This window comes from Sminthopsis crassicaudata, chromosome 4 (assembly GCF_048593235.1).
Source record: "Sminthopsis crassicaudata isolate SCR6 chromosome 4, ASM4859323v1, whole genome shotgun sequence".
Classification (NCBI taxonomy): domain Eukaryota; kingdom Metazoa; phylum Chordata; class Mammalia; order Dasyuromorphia; family Dasyuridae; genus Sminthopsis; species Sminthopsis crassicaudata.
The window spans coordinates 366,381,400-366,399,747 of record NC_133620.1 but is presented as its reverse complement, the minus strand read 5'-3'; the positions used below and the strand labels follow the sequence as shown (position 1 = coordinate 366,399,747).

The following is an 18,348-nucleotide window of genomic DNA, read 5'->3' as shown; positions in this document are numbered from 1 at the left end:
ATGAGTGGACAAGGAAAAGACCTTGAAACTCAAAATTAAAAACTGTATAAATTGTTCTAGTTCTGCTCACTTCTTCACAGTCTTCTGCTCACAGTCTTTGCAGGTTTTTCTGAAAACATCCCCTTCATTATTTCTTAAAGCACAATAGTATTTCACTACATTCATATACTATAACTTGTTCAGCCATTATACAACACAACTGATAGGCATCCCCTCAGTTTCCAATTCTTTGCCACCACACACACACAAAAACCCTGCTGTAAATCTTTTTTTTTTTTTTTTTTAAACACATAGGTCTTTTTCTTCTTTATCTGATCTGTTTGGGTTACAAACATGGTAGCTAGGCCAAAGGGTTTTCAGTTTAATAGCTTTTGGAACATAGTTCCAAACTGCTTTACAGAATAGTTGGACTAATTTACAGGTCTATTACCAATGCATCAGTTGGCCTGTTTTCTGATAACTCCTCCAGCAAAAAAAAAAAAACATAGACCTCCCCCACATCCTTCCCCCCAAAAAAAAGCTTAAGAAAGAGGATACTTCAATATGTATTCAGACTCAGTTCTTTCTCTGGGCATGGATAGCATTTTTCATCATAAGTTCTTCAGAATAGGCTTTGATTATTTGATTATTTGATTGCTAAGAATTTACAGGTAATCATCCCACAGCATTCCTATTACTTTGTATATAATACATTTCATTTTGCATGAGCTCATGGAAGACTTACTGTGTTTTTCTGATAGCATCCTGCTCATCATTTCTTGTAGAATAATATTATTCCTTCATAGTCACATACCACAATTGATTCACCCATTCCCAAATTGATGAGCATCCTCTCAATTTCCAATTCTTTGCTCTGAGAAAAGAACTGCTGTAAATACTTCTGTACATATAGGTCCTATCTTTAATTTTTTTTAAAATCTCTTTTAGGATTCATGTTAATGGTGGAATTGTTAAGTCTAAGGATATGCATGGTTTTATAGCCCTTTGGGCATAGTTCATATCTTTTGATCATTTGTCAATTGGTGAATGGCTTTTATATATATGTATATATATATATATTTTATATATATATATTTTATATATATAAATTTGACACAATTCCCTATACATTTGAGAAAAGAGGCCTTTTTCAGAGAAACTTGCTTCAAAATTCTTTTCACTGAGGTACTTTAGTGGCTTTGTGACTTGGTTCTTAAGGGGAAAAAATATAGCTATATAGCAAACTGTTTTAAACTTGTTGTGCCTCACTGCTCCATTAAAATTGTATTGTTTGATCCCTCAATAAATACTTGTAACTAAAACAAACTAAAAAAAATTCTTTTCACCATTACTATTGCTAACTGTATTGTTAATTCTCCTGTTTATCCTATTTTCTCTTTCACCCTGTGCCTCCTCAAAAGTGTTTTTTGCTTCTGACCATCTCTCCCCTGATATGCCCTCCCTTTTATCACCTTCCTCATAATCCCTTCCCCTCCTGCCTTTCTGCAGGTAAAATAGATTTATATGCCCATAAAGATGATTTATATATATAAATATTCAACTTACACTTGTGTCCTCTGCCTATGTATAGCTGCCATATGAGGCCATATAAGGAAATTCTTATGACTTGTTAAGTATCATTCTTTCATGTAGGAATATAAACAGATAATTCTTATTAAGTCCCTTATGATTTCCCTTCCTGATTACCTCCTTATGCTTCTTCTGAATCCTGTATTTGAAAATCATGTTTTCTATTCAACTCTGTTTTTTTTGTTTGTTTGTTTTTTCTTTTTTTTAAATCACAGATGCTAGAAACTCCTTTATTTCTTTAAATGTTCACTTTTTCTCCTAAAGGATTATACTCATTTTGGTTGGGTAGGTGGTTCTTGATTATAATTCTAGCTTTACTGCTCTCCACAATATAATATTTCAAGCCCTCTGATCCTTTAATGTAGAATCTTGTGTTATCATGATTGTGGCTCCATTATACTTGAATTGTTTCTTTCTGGAAACTTACAGTATTTTCTCCTTGATTTTGGAATTCTGGAATTTGGCTGTAATATTCCTGGGATTTTTGATTTTAGGATCTCTTTCAAGAAGTGATTAATAGCTTCTTTCAATTTCTATTTTTACCCTCTGGTTCTAGTTATCAGGACAGTATTTCTGTTATTATTATTATTATTATTATTATTATAGCTTTTTATTGACAGAACATATGCATGGATAATTTTTCAACATTGAGCCTTGCAAACACTTCTGTTCCAACTTTTCTCTTCCTTCCCTTTACCCCCTCCCCTAGATGGCAGGCAATCTCATACATGTTTAACATGTTAAAGTATATCTTAAATACAATATATGTGTACATATTTACAAAGTTCTTTTGTTGCACAAGAAAAATTGGATTTAGAAAGAAGGTAAAAATAACCTGGGAAGAAAAACAAAAAATGCAAGCACTCCACACTCGTTTCCCAGTGTTCTTTCGTTGGGTGTAGCTGGTTCTGTTCATCACTGATCAATTGGAACTGAATTAGATCCTCTCATTACCGAAGATAGCCACTTCTATCAGAATTAATCTTCATACAGTATTATTGTTAAAGTGTATAATGATCTCACACTTCAACAATGGTACTATATGAAGATGTATTCTGATGGAAGTGGATATCTTCAACATAGAGAAGATCTAATTCAGTTCCAGTTGATCAATGATGGACAGAATCAGCTACACCCAGAGAAGGAACACAAGGAATTGAGTGTAAACTGTTTGCACAATATTTCTTGATAATTTCTTAAAAGATGGTGTCTAGGCTCTTTTTTTTGATCATGGATTTCAGGTAGATCATTACTTTTAAAATTAACTCTTGGATCTGTTTTCCAGTTCAGTTGTTTTTCCATTGAGATATTTTACGTTGTTTTCTATTTTTTCATTCTTTTGGTTTCTTTTATTGTTTCTTGATTTCTCATAAAGTCATTAGCTTCCATTTGCCCAATTTTAATTTTTAAGGAATCATTTTCTTCAGTGAACTTTTGTCCCTCTTTTCTCATTTTCTCATTTTGCTTTTTTATTTTTCTCTTTATTAGATTTTTATATTTCCTTTTGCATCACATTTTTCTTCCCAATTTTCCTTCTATCTCTTACTTGGCTTTCAAAATCCTTTTTAAGCTTTTCCATGGCCTGAAACCAATTATTATTTTTCTTGGAGACTTTGGATGTGTAGGGGCTTTGACTTTATGTTTGATCTTTCTTGTCACTATAATAAATTTTTGTGGTCAGAATCATTTTCTGTTTGCTCAATTTAATTCTTTATTAAAGTAGAGTTCTGTTTCCCGGGTGGAAGGTATAATGTCCCAAGCTTCAGGGGTTTTATGCAGCTGTTTTCAGAGATCCTTCTAGGAATCTGATTGTAAGCATTCTTTTCTGCCCTGGAATTGTGAGGATAGTCCCCTTATACATCTTAGACATTCCCCTAAAAAGACATCATGTGAGCTAAGGCCTGCAGAAGCTGCTGGCCACTACTACTACTGTCACCAGCCATGCACACTCCTAGTTTGCAGGTTTCCCAAGGCCCTCTCACCTTATTGGCTGAGCCTGCTAACCTTATAAGTCGTTTTTGGTGTCTTTGGGCTGAGAGATCTGGAAACTACTAGTACGGCCTTTGATTCAGAGGCTCAAGGCCTACTCCTTTGTTGACACATGGGGACAGGCCAGGGCTGGGGCTGTGCTGGTTTGGGGCCTGTGCCAGGACTACCCTGGACTCCTACTCTGGTACAACAGACCCCTTCTGCTGACCTTCCAAATTGGTCTTCAGCAGGAAAATTGTTCCACTCCATCTTTTCATAGGTTCTGATGCTTTAAAATTTAAGAATCATTATTTTAAAAAATTTGGAGAGGTTTGGGGGAGAGCTTCACAAGTCCCTGCCTTTACTCTACCATCTTGGCTCCACCTCCTTGGTAAAAGTATTTTTAAAAAATATTTCATTTTAAATGTTACTCTAACTTCCCAATGGCAATTCTTCTCCCCAAAATAGAATTGTCTCTTATAACACATACAGGTAAGCAAACGAATCAATACATTGGTCACATCTGAAAACGCAGCATTCTGCACCTATTGTTCATTAACTCTTTGCTGATACGCAAGAGGCATTCGTTCCTATAAAGTTCTCTGAAATCATTATTAGTCATCACTGCATTTACTGTATGATCCTGGAAAATGTTCTGGTTCTACTTCCCTCTGGGTCAGTGCATATAAATCTCACAAGGTTTCTCTACATGCTTCAAAATTTCCGTTTCTTATGGTAGCATGTATTTTTCCTTTACAATATTAATATGTACTATATTCAATCATTTTCTAATCATTGAATACTTTTTCCTTCCAATTTTTTGCTATTATGAAAACCACTGCTCTAAAATACTTTCATATATATTAGGCCTTTCCCTCATTCTTCAACCTCCTTTGAGTATATATCTAAGAGTAGTGTGGGACAAAGGGTTTGTTTTTGTGTAGTGACTGTTTTAGAATAATTCTGCATTTGAAGATTTTAGAAGTTATTTTTCATGTGTGTGTACATGAGATTTTATATGTAGAAATGTATATACCAAGCTACATTATAATTGCTTTAAAAGTAGGATCTCCTTTTGAGGAGAACAAATTCTTAAATAATATTTTGAATCTATTTGGTAATGAATAAATACCAATCTAAATGACTAAAGATGTGCTATACTATGATGTGAATGTACTCATACATATGTAATTTCTCCTTTATGTGTATGTTTTCCATCTAATATAGGAAAATCCACTCACACTGTTAAAGGAATTGTCAATGATGAAGTCTCGATATAAGACTTTGTGTGCCCAATTGGAACAAGTTGCTGTTGAACAGAAAGAATCTATGAATTGTATTCGTGCTACTTTGAATAATACTATGAAAATGGTACAACACCTAGAGCAACAAGCAGATCTGGAGGTAATGCTTCCATTTGGTAAATGGAAGTGGTCACTTTAACTTCTCTGTGTCACAGAATAGAAAGGACAAACTTTGAAAATGTTTAAATGACTTTCGCACTTAGGGTTGTAACAGTTGATTTGACAAATACTTTGGCTTCCTAAAGTCAATTTAAATCATCTTTTTACACTCTAAATTCAGATCCTATCATTATGTGTAGCTAGCCCTTGGTTTATTATACTTTATTTGGGAGAAGGGATTATGTTATTAAAGAGAAAGGGAAGCAAGTTATCCAAACTCTAGCAATTTGATCTTTCTTCTTAGAAACAACACTATCAGGATTTCATAAGAACTTTTTTTTTTCTCTTATCTGTGACTTCAAGAAACATCTCTCATTTTCTTCAAACTTTATACACTGGCTGTTAGCAAGTGACTTCACCTTCTACTTGACAGAAAGATTGGAGCTTAACTAAACTGAGTTCCTTCAGTTCCTGTTATATACATCCTAACTCTTATCTCTATCCTTTCTTCCTTTTTGGTTAAATAAGAAAAAATAGCTTATTATTTTCCCAAGTTAACCCACTACTTGTATCCTCTACCCCATGCTTTCCTAACTTTGGCACATCCCTTCTCCCTCCTGCAACTCTGCTCTTCTGTTTTCCACTAGATCCCTCTCCTTCAACTTTAAAAGATCTAAATCTTTCAAAAACACAGGAGGTAATAATTTTAAATATTTCTGCCAAGCTCATATGTAGCCTATCACATTTATTCCATTATAGAACTTTTTAAAAATTAGATCTTCGAGCCCTTAAAACTGAGACTTAAAGATTGGAACAGTTTTCATCTTCACTGTTGCTGTAGTCAATTCCTTTACTATACTTGTAGCAATAAAATTTGCAAAGCATCTCTCCAGAAAAAATACAAGATAAATACTTATAGAGGCTTTTTGGCACAATGGATAGAGATCTGGGCTTGGAGTCAGAAGTCTGCTTCAGAACTAGGTTGGCAGTGTGGTGCAATGGAAGGAGCTGTGGATTTGGAGTCAGAGATCTGAGGCCCAAATCCTATAGTTTCCTAACTCTGTATACATTAACTCACTTAACCTCTCCAGACTTTAGTTTGCTCATATATAGAGAGAGTAGAATTGAAATCTTTCCAGTCTAAATCTAGATCCTGTGATCTTTTTGTAGGATCCTAATCCATCCTTATGCATAGTATGTATGTTTATATAACTCAGGACTCTGCCCTAAGGCATCTCCTTTTGGTGATCTCTTTACTTTCCATCTCAGACTATTGGCAAGTATTTATTGTCTGCTCTGTACCAAACCCTGGGGATATAGTAAAAAAAGAAATAACTCCTTTCCTTAAGGAACTTGTTAGGGGAAACAATATGTATATATGTGACTAAATATAGTAAAGTCAAAAGAAGAAACAAAATAATTTTGGGTGGGGACAACTGGGGTCTATGTAGCAGGCAGAGAGAATATGAGAAGGAGAATACTGCATAAATACTGGAAAACTAAGCTAAAACCAGAGTGAGATTAATGTCAAATCCATAGGATTTTCTATCTTCAGTTAGAGTCAGTATAGAGACTTTTCAGCAGGGAAATATCTTTTAGGAACATCACTGGCCCTGTACAAAGGATGGATTGGCAAGGAGAAAGAGTAAGTTCAGGAAGATTTATTATGAGAAATGAGAATCTAGATTACAATAATGGCTTTGTGAATTGAGTAGAAGGAAGATGGAGGTAATTTTAAGAGAGTAATGTTGATATTGACAAGACTTGACAACTAATTTCCTGATTATTTACTGGACATTTCATCCAGATGTTACATTGATAATTTAAATCCATCATGTATAAGACAGTATTTTTCCTTCAAGTCTACCTTTCCTCCTAACATCCTATTTCTGGCCAAAACTTTGGCTTTTAATTTTTTTTTTTTTTCATTTTTCTATTCACCTAAATTCAAAACCTTTTTCTATATAGTTGTCCCAAAGTATAAGGAATGGTCACTCCCCTACTCAAAAAACTTCAATGGCTCCTCATTACCTTTTAAAGTCTTTTACAGTCTGATTTCAGTTCACATTTTCAATGTAATTATTCTCCTGTGGCATTTTAATTTTTTTTAATTAATTTTTATAATTATAACATTTTCTTTGACAGTACATATGCATAGGTAATTTTTTTTTTTTTTAACAACATTATCCCTTGTACTCCCTTCTGTTCCGAGTTTTTCCCCTCTTTCCCTCCACCCCCTCCCCTAGATGGCAGGCATTCCCATACATATTAAATATCTTATAATATATCCTAGGTACAATATATATGTGCAGAACCGAATTTTGTTGTTGTTGTTGCAAAGGAAGGATTGTATTCACAAGGTAAAAATAATCTGGGAAGAGAAACAAAACAAAACAAAAAAAACCCAATGCTCTCAGTTTACGCTCATTTCCCAGTGTTCCACTGATTCTGTCCATCATTGATCAGTTGGAATTGGATTAGCTCTTCTCTATGTTGAAGATATCCACTTCCATCAGAATATGATGATGCATCAGAATGAGGATGCATACAGTATCATTGTTGAAGTGTATAATTATCCCCTAGTTCTACTCGTTTCACTCAGCATCAGTTGATATAAGTCTCTCCAAGCCTCTCTGTATTCCTCCTGTTGGTCATTTCTTACAGAACAATAATATTCCATAACATTCATATACCATAATTTACCCAACCATTCTCCAATTGATGGACATCCATTCATTTTCCAGTTTTTAGCCTCTGTGAAAAGAGCTGCTGTGGCATTTTAATTACAGCCAAATACTCTGGCCTATTTGCTGTCTCCCATAACAAACATTTTATCTCCTACTTGAACACAGATTGAATCCTCTGCCTGGAATGCGCTCCCTCTTCACCTCATGAAATTCCTAGTTCTTTTCAAGGCTCAACTCACACCTATACCTTTCTGCTGGTGTCCAGATTTCTATTTTTTAGCTACCTGCTGGGCATCTATACCTCACTGTCTGTCCAGCACTTTAACTTTAACCCTGTTCCTCTTCCTGACTTATTTCATGTAATGGTATCATTATAATAGCTTTTTTATTTTTCCAAATATATGCAAAGATAGTTTTTCATCGTTAACCTTTGTAAAACCTTAAGTTCAAAATTTTTCTCCCTCCCTCCCCTCTCCCCTAGGCAGCAAGCAATCCAATATAGGTTAAACATGTACAATTCTTCTAAACATATTTCCATATTCATCATGCTACACAAGAAAAATCAGATCAAAAGGGGGAAAAAAATCATGAGAAAATAACAACAAAGGTGAAAATGCTATGCTTTGATTCACATTCAGTCTCCACAGATGCAGATGGCTTTTTTTCCATCACAAGTCTATTGGAATTGTAATAGCACCATTATTAACCCATTTACCTTAACTGGAAATCAGTGCTATCTTAGCATCCTCATCTTTTACTTTCTCCCCTACAAGCACATTTAGTCAGATGCTCCTTTCAATTCGACTTCTGTGATGGCTTTCTATTCCAGCCTTAAACATCCACTTTCAAATATGTACTTTCCCCTCTGGCTGTCCAAATGCTACTCATCCTTCCAAATCTAGCTCAAGTCATTTTCCTCTATGAAACCTGTCTATCCCACAGTAAGCTTTACTACTTCTAAATTTAACACTTATTATCTAGGTAATTCATTCAGCATTTACTTATATTCTTATTTTGGTAAATCTTGGCTTGTTATCTAAACAAGATAGTTTATAAATTCTTTAAAACATTTTTGTAAATGATAAGTTACCTGTCTCCCTTATTTCCCTTCCCCCTCACTTAGGACAGTACATTGTACAAAGTACATATGCTCAGTGTGTTCATCTAGATGACTGATGGCACAGTGAATAGAGTGCCAGGCCTGGATCAGGAAGATCTGAGTTTAAAAATGCCCTCAAACACTCATTAGCTTTGTAAACCTGAGCCAGTCACCTGGATCTCTGTTTAACTTCAGTTTTCTCATCTGTAAAATGAGGAAAATAATAGCGTCTACCTCCCAGGTTAAGGATCAAATGAGATGATAACTGTAAAGTTCTTAACACAATGCCTAACATGTAGTAAAATGCTAAATAATTGTTGGCTATCATTATTACCATTTTCATACAAATTTAATTTACCCTTTTCTAAAATGGATTTACTTTATGGAATTATAAAAAAGAATATAAAATAAAAGACTAAAGGAGAGAGGTGGATATGAATGTGATGAAGTCTCTTTTAAAATGGGCATAGCATAGTCTAATATATTTGATTCTTTTTTCTCTTCTGTAATTTGAGATCATATAAGTAGTAAAACTGTAAAAAATGTATTTTGCTATAAAATTTAGAAGCCTAAAAAATATGAAATAAGGACCATATTGTATTCTTTCTTATCCAGTTGTCACCTCTGACTAAGGAAGAGCAGACTGCCGTACAGCAATTACAATCCCATTCAACATGCCAGACTTCAGGAGGAATCGACTTGCATAAGACAACTCTAATGTAGTTTTCTAGCACGAGTTTTTGTATGTACTTATTTAATAATTTGTTTTCTATATGTATGTTGTTTTTATTTTGAAAGGTGAATAGAACAATTAGCACTTCTAAATTTGGAAGGAAACCTGAAGTAATGCATTTCAAAGAACTATTAGGTTATGTTGTGTGAATTTCCATTTAAATAATTTGTATAATTATCTGCTAATTAAAATTTAGTCCAATTAAAAACACATGTGTACATTATTTAATTCAAGGTAAGAAAAGAGGTTAATGGCTGAGATAGAAGATGTGGAAATTCTGAGAGGGAAATGGAGAAAGATACAGAGGGACCCTAGGGAAGTTTATAAAATAAGAGGCTAAGAAATTAAGAATTTACCAGACAGTAAAAACATCTGCAGATGAATAATGTTTGCTTCAGGTGACTCTTTCCATCTGCTTTAATTAATTCAATTATTTGAACATTTATTAGGCACCTATTATGTATGTTATGCTAGATGCTTTCCTAATTTTATGTACATAATCATATTTAGGTGAGTATAATTAAACTACTATATAGTTTGATGGAAAGGCCATTTGACCCATATGGTTACTTGAGTTATATGCCCAATTTGGGGTTATATAGCTTGACTAGCTTTGAGTATTCATTTAAGATTTCTGTGCTTCATTGTCCCCATCTGCATAATGGGAATAATATGCCTGTCCCAGCCTACTTCACAGGGATATTGTGAGAATAATTATTCAATCAAGAAAAATATGGCTGAAGATACGTCTAAAAATAAAGGAAAAAGAAGATAGAAAGTTTTTATCACCTATATTTTTTTTTATGCTTAGATATCATTTGGTGTAAATAATTGTTTTTATCCATGTGACTGATTCTGAGTTAACTGTAATTTATCAGCCTTCCTGTGTAACTTAAGATATAATTGAAAAGCTATGAGGTATATCTGAAAAGATATCAAATCGACTTCCTATGTGGCCCATGAAATTTTATTCTGTTGAACCAATCTACCATCTAACCTGGCTGGTGTTTTTCCCATAAACCGGTAGACATGGTCTTTGTATTTTGACTTGATTTTCATCCATCCCTCTGCACAGCAATTGTTTTTTATTTGGTGTTTCTATGTTGTAAAAGATTACATAAGTAGAATTCAAAAGAAATATGCAGCTGCTATTATTCATTATTAGCCTTTCTTCCCTGTTAGGTTTCAATAATAGTACAAGAAGGAAAAATAAATGTTTATTTCAGATTTTTAAAAAAATCTACCAAAATTGCAAATAATTGAGATTTTGTTATTTTTGAAAGAAAATAAAAGGTATTTTTAAAATTCCTGTTCAGAAAAATGGCAATATGATTATGTTAGTGATTTGCTTCAAGCAGCCCTTTTCTTTGAGCTAGTTTAGAAGACACAACTTTGCTAAATGGATTTCCTGGCAGCTGAGCAGATCATGAGATGATGGCTCTAAGATGTTTATATTTGATGTCAATTATAATAGGTGAAATTGGAAGGAGTTGGAAAGAACAAGCTAACAAGATCGTTGATAGTATAAAGTAGTAATTAAATAGTATAATTTATCACAGAAGTCAGAAAATAAGAAAACTTTTTATCTCGTTTCACTCACCTTGATTGAAATTTTCATCACAAGCTCAAACCAATAAATGTTCTTCAAACCTCCGACAGACATCAACTTTGTGAAAAGTTATGAATGTATGATTTTGTTCCTGAATAAGGCATTTGTGGTTTTTATCTGCTAGACAGTTCTTTTCTTTTCTTTCTTTCTTTTTTTTTTTTTTTTTTCCCCTGCTGAGGCAATTGGGATTAAGTGACTTGCCCAGAGTCACACAACTAAGAAGTGCTAAGTATCTGAGGTCAGATTTAAACTCAGGTCCTCCTGATTTCAGGGTTGGTGCTCTATCCACTGCACCACTTAGCCCCTTCTAAACGATTCTTGATCTGTTTCATTTAAAATTGCTCTTTGTGATGTATTTAGATTGTACCTTCAGGACAATCTTTTTTAATATCTTTGGTTCCTTTTAGCCTTTGTAATTCTCTTCTAGCAGAATCATTGCAAATAGTTATGCCTTTAAATAAAACCTTACTGAATTGAACTGTAGATAGATATCTATTTACATTGCTAAGCCTAGCTAAGATAATACAATTTTAGATCTTCCAGAAGCCTCATTGTCAATGTAGGCATTGAGAAAACCTAAAACCTCATGTTGTTTTATTATTATGAATTACCATTTCTGAAAATTAATTAGATGCAACTATTTCTGGAAAAATATAATTTCTTAATTTGTTTTGTTTTGTAGTTCTGGTTAAAGCAAGCTGCCTTAACCAAAGAGCGAGCATCACAAAAAGAAAAATAAATTTAAGTACACCCAGGAATAACTTTTTGATACTCATTCATTGATGGATGTAATTCATGTTTTCTATAATAAGCCTGAATTGTCTCTTAAACTCTATTAATCGATTATATTTAATTAATATGGGTATAATAGATAACAATGCATATGTAGAGATACAGAGGCATAATATTTGAATACTCCATCAAGTTCTTAATGCATATTATTGAACCATGCTGACCAAAAAAACCCTCATTTGCCACCTTCTCAGCCCAGGGAGCACTATATACATATACTGAGGTAGAGAGAATAAGAAGAGTGGCCAGGGTAATTACATTTAAAAAACTCTTGCAATTCTTAGCCACAAGGGGGCGCTAAGAGCAGGGAAAAATAGCAATCCTTTGCTCTCCCTAGACTGAAGCAATATCCTCCATTGTTCTTTGCTTTTTCATCTGTCCTGAACTCTGTCTCTTCTAAAAGATAGAGAGGTCCCTGTAGGACTCTAAAGCTATGAAAACTTTGACTTGAAACCATCTCCTTTATCCTTTCCCCTATGAATGAAAAATGGCAGGGAAATGACCAATTTGTATTTATACTTTATAAATATTGGAGCCCTCTCACAGATTGAGCATTTATTTGAAAGGTTTCATTTGGATTAAATTTGCACATTGAAGCAATATAATCAAGATGAGTATAGTAGAAAGAGTGGCAAAGGGAAACCATGTTAGCAATGATTAGTTTTTCATTATTACTTTTATGACATTAAGAACATCTTATTTTAAGAATTGGAAAAAATAATCAACAGCTGGGGTAAAATCCATTTTTAAATATTTAAATTAAACATTTCTTTACATAAAAAGAAGAGTAGAATTAATTATTGCCTCACTGTGGGGCAGGCTGCCAAAAGAACCAAGCCTATGGTACTGCTCTAGGTAAGTAAAAATGGATTTCATATAGCTCATTATAAATTATTAAGTCTTTGTAGTAGTAGGGAAATTCAAGATCATCAGAAAATTAGTGCAAAAATAATATAGTTTAAGAGACTGCCATAGGCAATTGGAAAATACAGAGGTGTATATATACAGTGCTATATTGAATTCATAATTGAAAGTTGATTGACAATGACAGTTTCATCAACAATGGGCTAAGGTTTCATCAAGCCTGAAATAAAGATATTTATATTGTTAACCTATAGAGTTAGGATATACATGTATATGTATACACACATGTGTGTGTTTTATACTATATACTTATAGATATGTATAGATAGATATAGATATATATCTCATTCAGAAATCTGATTAGGAAGAATATTATATAAATGTAGGGAAATATGCAACTAATAAATCTTTTTCAGCTTTTTGGTATACTTTTTCACTATAATTCTTAACTATTATTTGCTCTGGTGTGAAAGTCAGTGTTTTGCTGGAGTGAATATGTGGAAACTGTGGTAGAAAGGTAAGACTGTCTCCTGTTCAGGCTGCTATCTTGTCTGGAAGCCATTTTTACTTAGGAATTCATCCTCTTTATACTGTAAAAATTTGAAACCAAATTTTAAGGTTCTGAAAATCTATAACTATGTTCTGTGCTTTTTTGCATCCCCTTATGATAAGCCACTCTGGTCTTCATTTGAGCTGGTTCTCAGGTGATGATACATAAGTAGTAGCCCATAGGTAAAACTGGTCCAGCTTTGTAGAATTCTCCAGCAACTTGAATTCTAACATAGATTTCTTGATCTTCTTCACCTCCTCATTTCCATGCCACTGAAGCATCAGAGAAAGACTTTTGTGTAAAGGCTTAATTACCTAATTAAGGTAATACCTAGTTACCTAATCAATTACTATCTACCTTACATCTGGAAGGTTATTGATTAATACAAGATGAATGTTAGCATCCTAAGGGAATAAGCATCTTAATGATTCATACTTTATCCTTTTTCTGAAAGATTTGGGGCAATTTGTAAAATAAAATATTTAAAACAAGACAATTTAAACTTTCTAAAGCACATAACCAAACCAAAAAAACCATGATAAATAAAAGCATATAACAACCAAATAGAATGAACAGAAGTTACCAGATACCTGAATTGGTTCATTTTTTTAAAGTTGAACACTAAGTTTAGCTCTGATTATCCTGGCAGCTAAGATAAAGAGGGATACATGTTGATATGCATATATTTCTTATTGTCTATTTAAAAGAAAAGGTGTAAGTTTGTTTGGAGATGCTCTTTTGCCTGGTGTTGAATTTCAAAGAAAAACATTTATCACATGGATCCTTATGTCAGGGATATTGAATAACAGCAATAGTTTTATAGAAGACACAAATTGAAATTGGCATTTCTTATATAAGCTCCCTATACAAGTTGAGGCATGGCATTAAATTTTAACTCAGGCATTTTTGACTTCAGCTGAGCAAATATAATCTAGGTATATTACTTTCTAATGAGCCAAATTCATTCAGTTTGGAGAGTCTAGCACAAAGATATCAAACATGGAACCCATTACAACACTCCCTAGTGTGAACTGAACCAGATAAAAATGTAATTTGAAAAATATTTAGCAAAATAAATAAAATACAATAAAATAGATAATATTAACATGCTGTTTTCTAAGTCAATATACAGTCTACAGGGATCCTTATTTTTGGACTGAGTAGCCCTGTTTGTATTTGCATTATTGTAAAGGAGAGTTAAGTTTTCTGTTAAACTGTCTCTTTCAAATACCAAACATCTCTAGGGGGCTATTGGCAAGTACAGGATTATAGTCAATTCATAATGAGTTCCTGAAGTATTGATATTCTGTGTTCCTAATTAATGAAGGATCCATATGCTTTGCAAATCTTTTGTGTTAAATGCAGAAGAAAAATTCTATTATGAAGATTTGGGGGCATGATTTACTGTTTGGTTGAAGCAAAGTATAATAGCCCACTTCCATGTATAAGTATATTATTGGAGTACCTGGGGATAAAACTAAATATAAACACAAAGTGCTCTGCTAGACATTCAAAGCCCTTCCATTATAACTTAGCCTTTTCCTGCCTTTTCAGTCTTCTTTCACCTTATACCTAGAACACTTGACTCTTCAATGCAATTACAATGGCCTCTCCCTGGCAAGCTCTCTGAGTTGTCCTCCCTCCTCTGCCCTTGTCTCACTGACTTACACTAACTTCCTTTAAAGTCTCAACTAAACTTCTTTTATTAGAAGCCTTCAACCTTCCTTGTATCTAGTGCCTTCTTTCTGTTAATTATTCTCTATTTATCCTTAGCTTGTTTTATATGTATTTGTGTAATTGCTTATATGTGTCCCCCATTAGATTGTAAGCCTCTTGAGGACAGGGACTAACTACATTGTTGCCTCTTTTTTGTGTCCCCGATGTTTAAACACATAATGGGCTTCTAATGTTTGTTTGTTGTTTATTAAATTGATTAGTATTTTTCCTCAAAAGGCAACTTTGGAGACATTATATAGACAATATTTGATCCAGATGTCCAAGTACTATAACAGTAGCTAACCTGGTATAGAATTCTGAATTTTTTAAAACCTTTAAGTGCAAATCCTCCATTTCAGCCATAAAAGAATCTGTACAGTACCTGATTTTAAAGTGGAGTTGCACCTAAATGGGTATACCTAGTTAAATTAGAATAATGAATTGACCTAAATGAAGGTTTTGCTTTGCTTATTTAGTATTATTCCTTTAAACAGCGTGTTAGACCTTGAAATGACCTCAGAGATAAACCAGTGAAACCCTATATATCAATATAATAATTTTAGTTTTAATATAGTTGATGTTTAACTAACAGGTACAACTACTTAAGTACATTTCTAATTAAACCTAAATTTTTCATCTGCATCAATGATGTTTGTCTTTCTTTTTCCACAATTGTAAGATAAAAATAGATAATATATCTCAGAGTTATACCACATTATAAGTTAGAAGCAAGGAGATGCAGCTGTTTTTATACTTTCTAAGATTTTAACTTTATGTAATCAATTCCTATTCATTCAGATTTTAGCAATAGTATTCTTTAGACTTCAAAGAAGCAATATAATAGCTCCAGATAAATAGGAACTATACTATGAAGTTATTGAAGGTAAATAATTTTGCAAAGGTTAGTTAGGGCTATATCATTTGATATGGGCAAAAGAATTTCTACTAGAGCCTTTTACAGCTTCATGTTATTTTACTGGACGTTACAGAGTGAGGTAGGTACATCCCAAGTAGAAAGAGATGTACAAAATACAAAATTTGACCTAGGACAATATAGTGAAATGAAATAACTTGTTTGTGATGAGCTTCTTTGCATTTGGTAAATGCCATAGGATTCTTGACAGCAAGGTTTGAATAAACCCACTTGCCATGAATTTATATTAAGAAATTCAAGAGTCCAAAAGCAAGAATGTCTAATGAGGGACTCAAAGATTAAGTCTAGCAACAAACTTCAAGTAATCATTTGGCCCTAATAGAATTAGCTTCATGCTGTGTTAGCAACTCTTGATATTGATGGCCCAGTTTGGTTAAATTTCATGACTATTTTGGAGCTTCTACTACATACTATTTACAAGGCACTGATCAACATATTTGTTCTCTTTTCAATTTTCCATATTCCACTGAAGCTTGTGAGGGGGTTGCTATTCAGTTTGGTATACTCAGTGTATTTTGACAGTGAGAGTTCATGTTGAGTCTGAAAACTCTGAGGAAATTTCTACCACTGTAGTATCTATGGTCCAACTCCATTAGTCCTCCTGTGAGAGGATAGTAAAACTTCTGGACCAGAACTCTGGTTACCGGTTTAAGGAAAAGCTTTGTCATAATACACCCATATTTACATAATACCCAAATTTATATTTAGTATTGTCTCTGCTTACTGAATCCATAATTTCTCAGTGGGATCTCTTATAATGAAATGAACTTTAGGTGATGTGATTTGTACATTTATTTATTGGGATAAATGGAAACTTGATAGTAAAATTTTATTTTTAAATACTGAATTAAATTTTAAAATGAACAAATTTGAGTTTTTATTTAATATTGCCAATAGATGTCTACATTTGAAAGGAAAATTTGACCAACATGATAATTCTGGTAATCTGATAAATCTGGTAATTCCTAATCTTTTTTAAATGATCTTTACCCCCTTTTTATAGAACTTTTCTGAATATGATGCCAATGAACAGATGATACAGATGAATGTGAAAGCCAGGAGTCCAAGCTATGGAGTCTGAAAAAAGCTGAAATAGTAAGCTGGAAACAGTAAGAAGAACAAAGGATGTCTTCATTTTTATGCATGGAATGACCATTATCTCCTCATGTACCAGGAAGCTGTTATTTCGACAGTGATGATAATAGTAATAAACGTATTGTGAGAATTGCTTGTGTTGTATAACCATTTGTAATATGTGCATTAAAACTTAAAAGAAAACATCTGTAAGCCACTTATTTAAGTATTCTTTTTAACTGCATCATGGTTGACTTTTGTATCCTGAGAATTGATCTAGGTTCTCTATTTAGTGAAGTAGAAACTCAAAATGAAAATAGAACATAGAGTGTTTCTTTGGAGCTTTACGTCAGAGAAGTCTTTTGGAGTTTAATAAATTACTATATTTGAGAAATACATTTAACCTTTCTAATCTTAGTTTTTCCCTTTAGGAAAGTGAGATTTAAATTAGTTGTACCCACATCCCAGAAATGAAGGAAATATTGTATACACAGACAAATTCCTTGTGGGTGGGAATCATTGGCGTGTAAAGTTTTATTGTCATTGCTTGGTTTTAAAATGTTTCTAGACTTGATAATTTACAGTTGTATTTTTTTTTTCAAATAGGAAGATAAATATTAATGTGTGTTTTAAGAATTAAGATGCGACACAATTTTAATGGGAAAAAACAAAAAAGCTTTTTGTGTGTTTCCTTTTGCTATTTTACTTGGTATATTGTGATGGTACTAATTACTCTTTGCTTTCTATAATCCTGGTGTTCATTTTAAGAATATTATTTCAGATATTGTATGTCAGTCCATAACTGTATCATGTCTTAGAAGTGCAATATTCATAATAATTAATATTATATTGAATTTGTTAAATTAAAAAAGATTCTAATAAGCAAAATTATTGTATTTTTCTGGAAAGTTTTTTTAAGGTTAAAGATAATCCTAATAATCCACGTAAAATATTTAAAATTAAAGCAAACAGATAAAAATAAAAATTATATGACATAAAATCAGAAGTGAGATCTAAGGCACTCATTCCATTACTCTAGACATAACACATCAAAAACTCTCACCTTTCAATTTATGAACCTAAATTAAGATATGAATTCTTTAGAAACATATGATGTTTCAGTAAAGTAGGATATTGTTTTTATGACATGATATGACTATCATGGAAATAACTCAAGAAATATCATCTGCTTTGTCACTGCACTTTGAGGATCATGGGACTTTTACATATGATTTTTGAAACCTTCCAAATATGTTCGATTTCCCATTAGAATGGGAAAGCAAGGACTTCGTTGCTTTTCTATTTGTATCCCCTGTGCTTTGCATATAGTAAGCACAAAAAAAAAAAAAA

The 18,348-nt window shown here is 33.0% G+C and overlaps 1 protein-coding gene across 1 annotated transcript in view; it reads left to right on the top strand.

Moving 5' to 3' along the window:
* Positions 1–17,886, top strand: part of SKA2 (spindle and kinetochore associated complex subunit 2) — a 53,475-nt gene extending 35,589 nt beyond the window's left edge. The window contains exons 3-5 of the mRNA XM_074261957.1: positions 4,765–4,941; positions 9,342–9,468; positions 16,928–17,886. Of these exons, the coding sequence (XP_074118058.1) occupies positions 4,765–4,941; positions 9,342–9,449 (285 nt within the window). The 3' untranslated portion in view covers positions 9,450–9,468; positions 16,928–17,886. The remainder of the gene's footprint in view (positions 1–4,764; positions 4,942–9,341; positions 9,469–16,927) is intronic.
* The last annotated feature ends 462 nt before the right edge of the window (positions 17,887–18,348 follow it).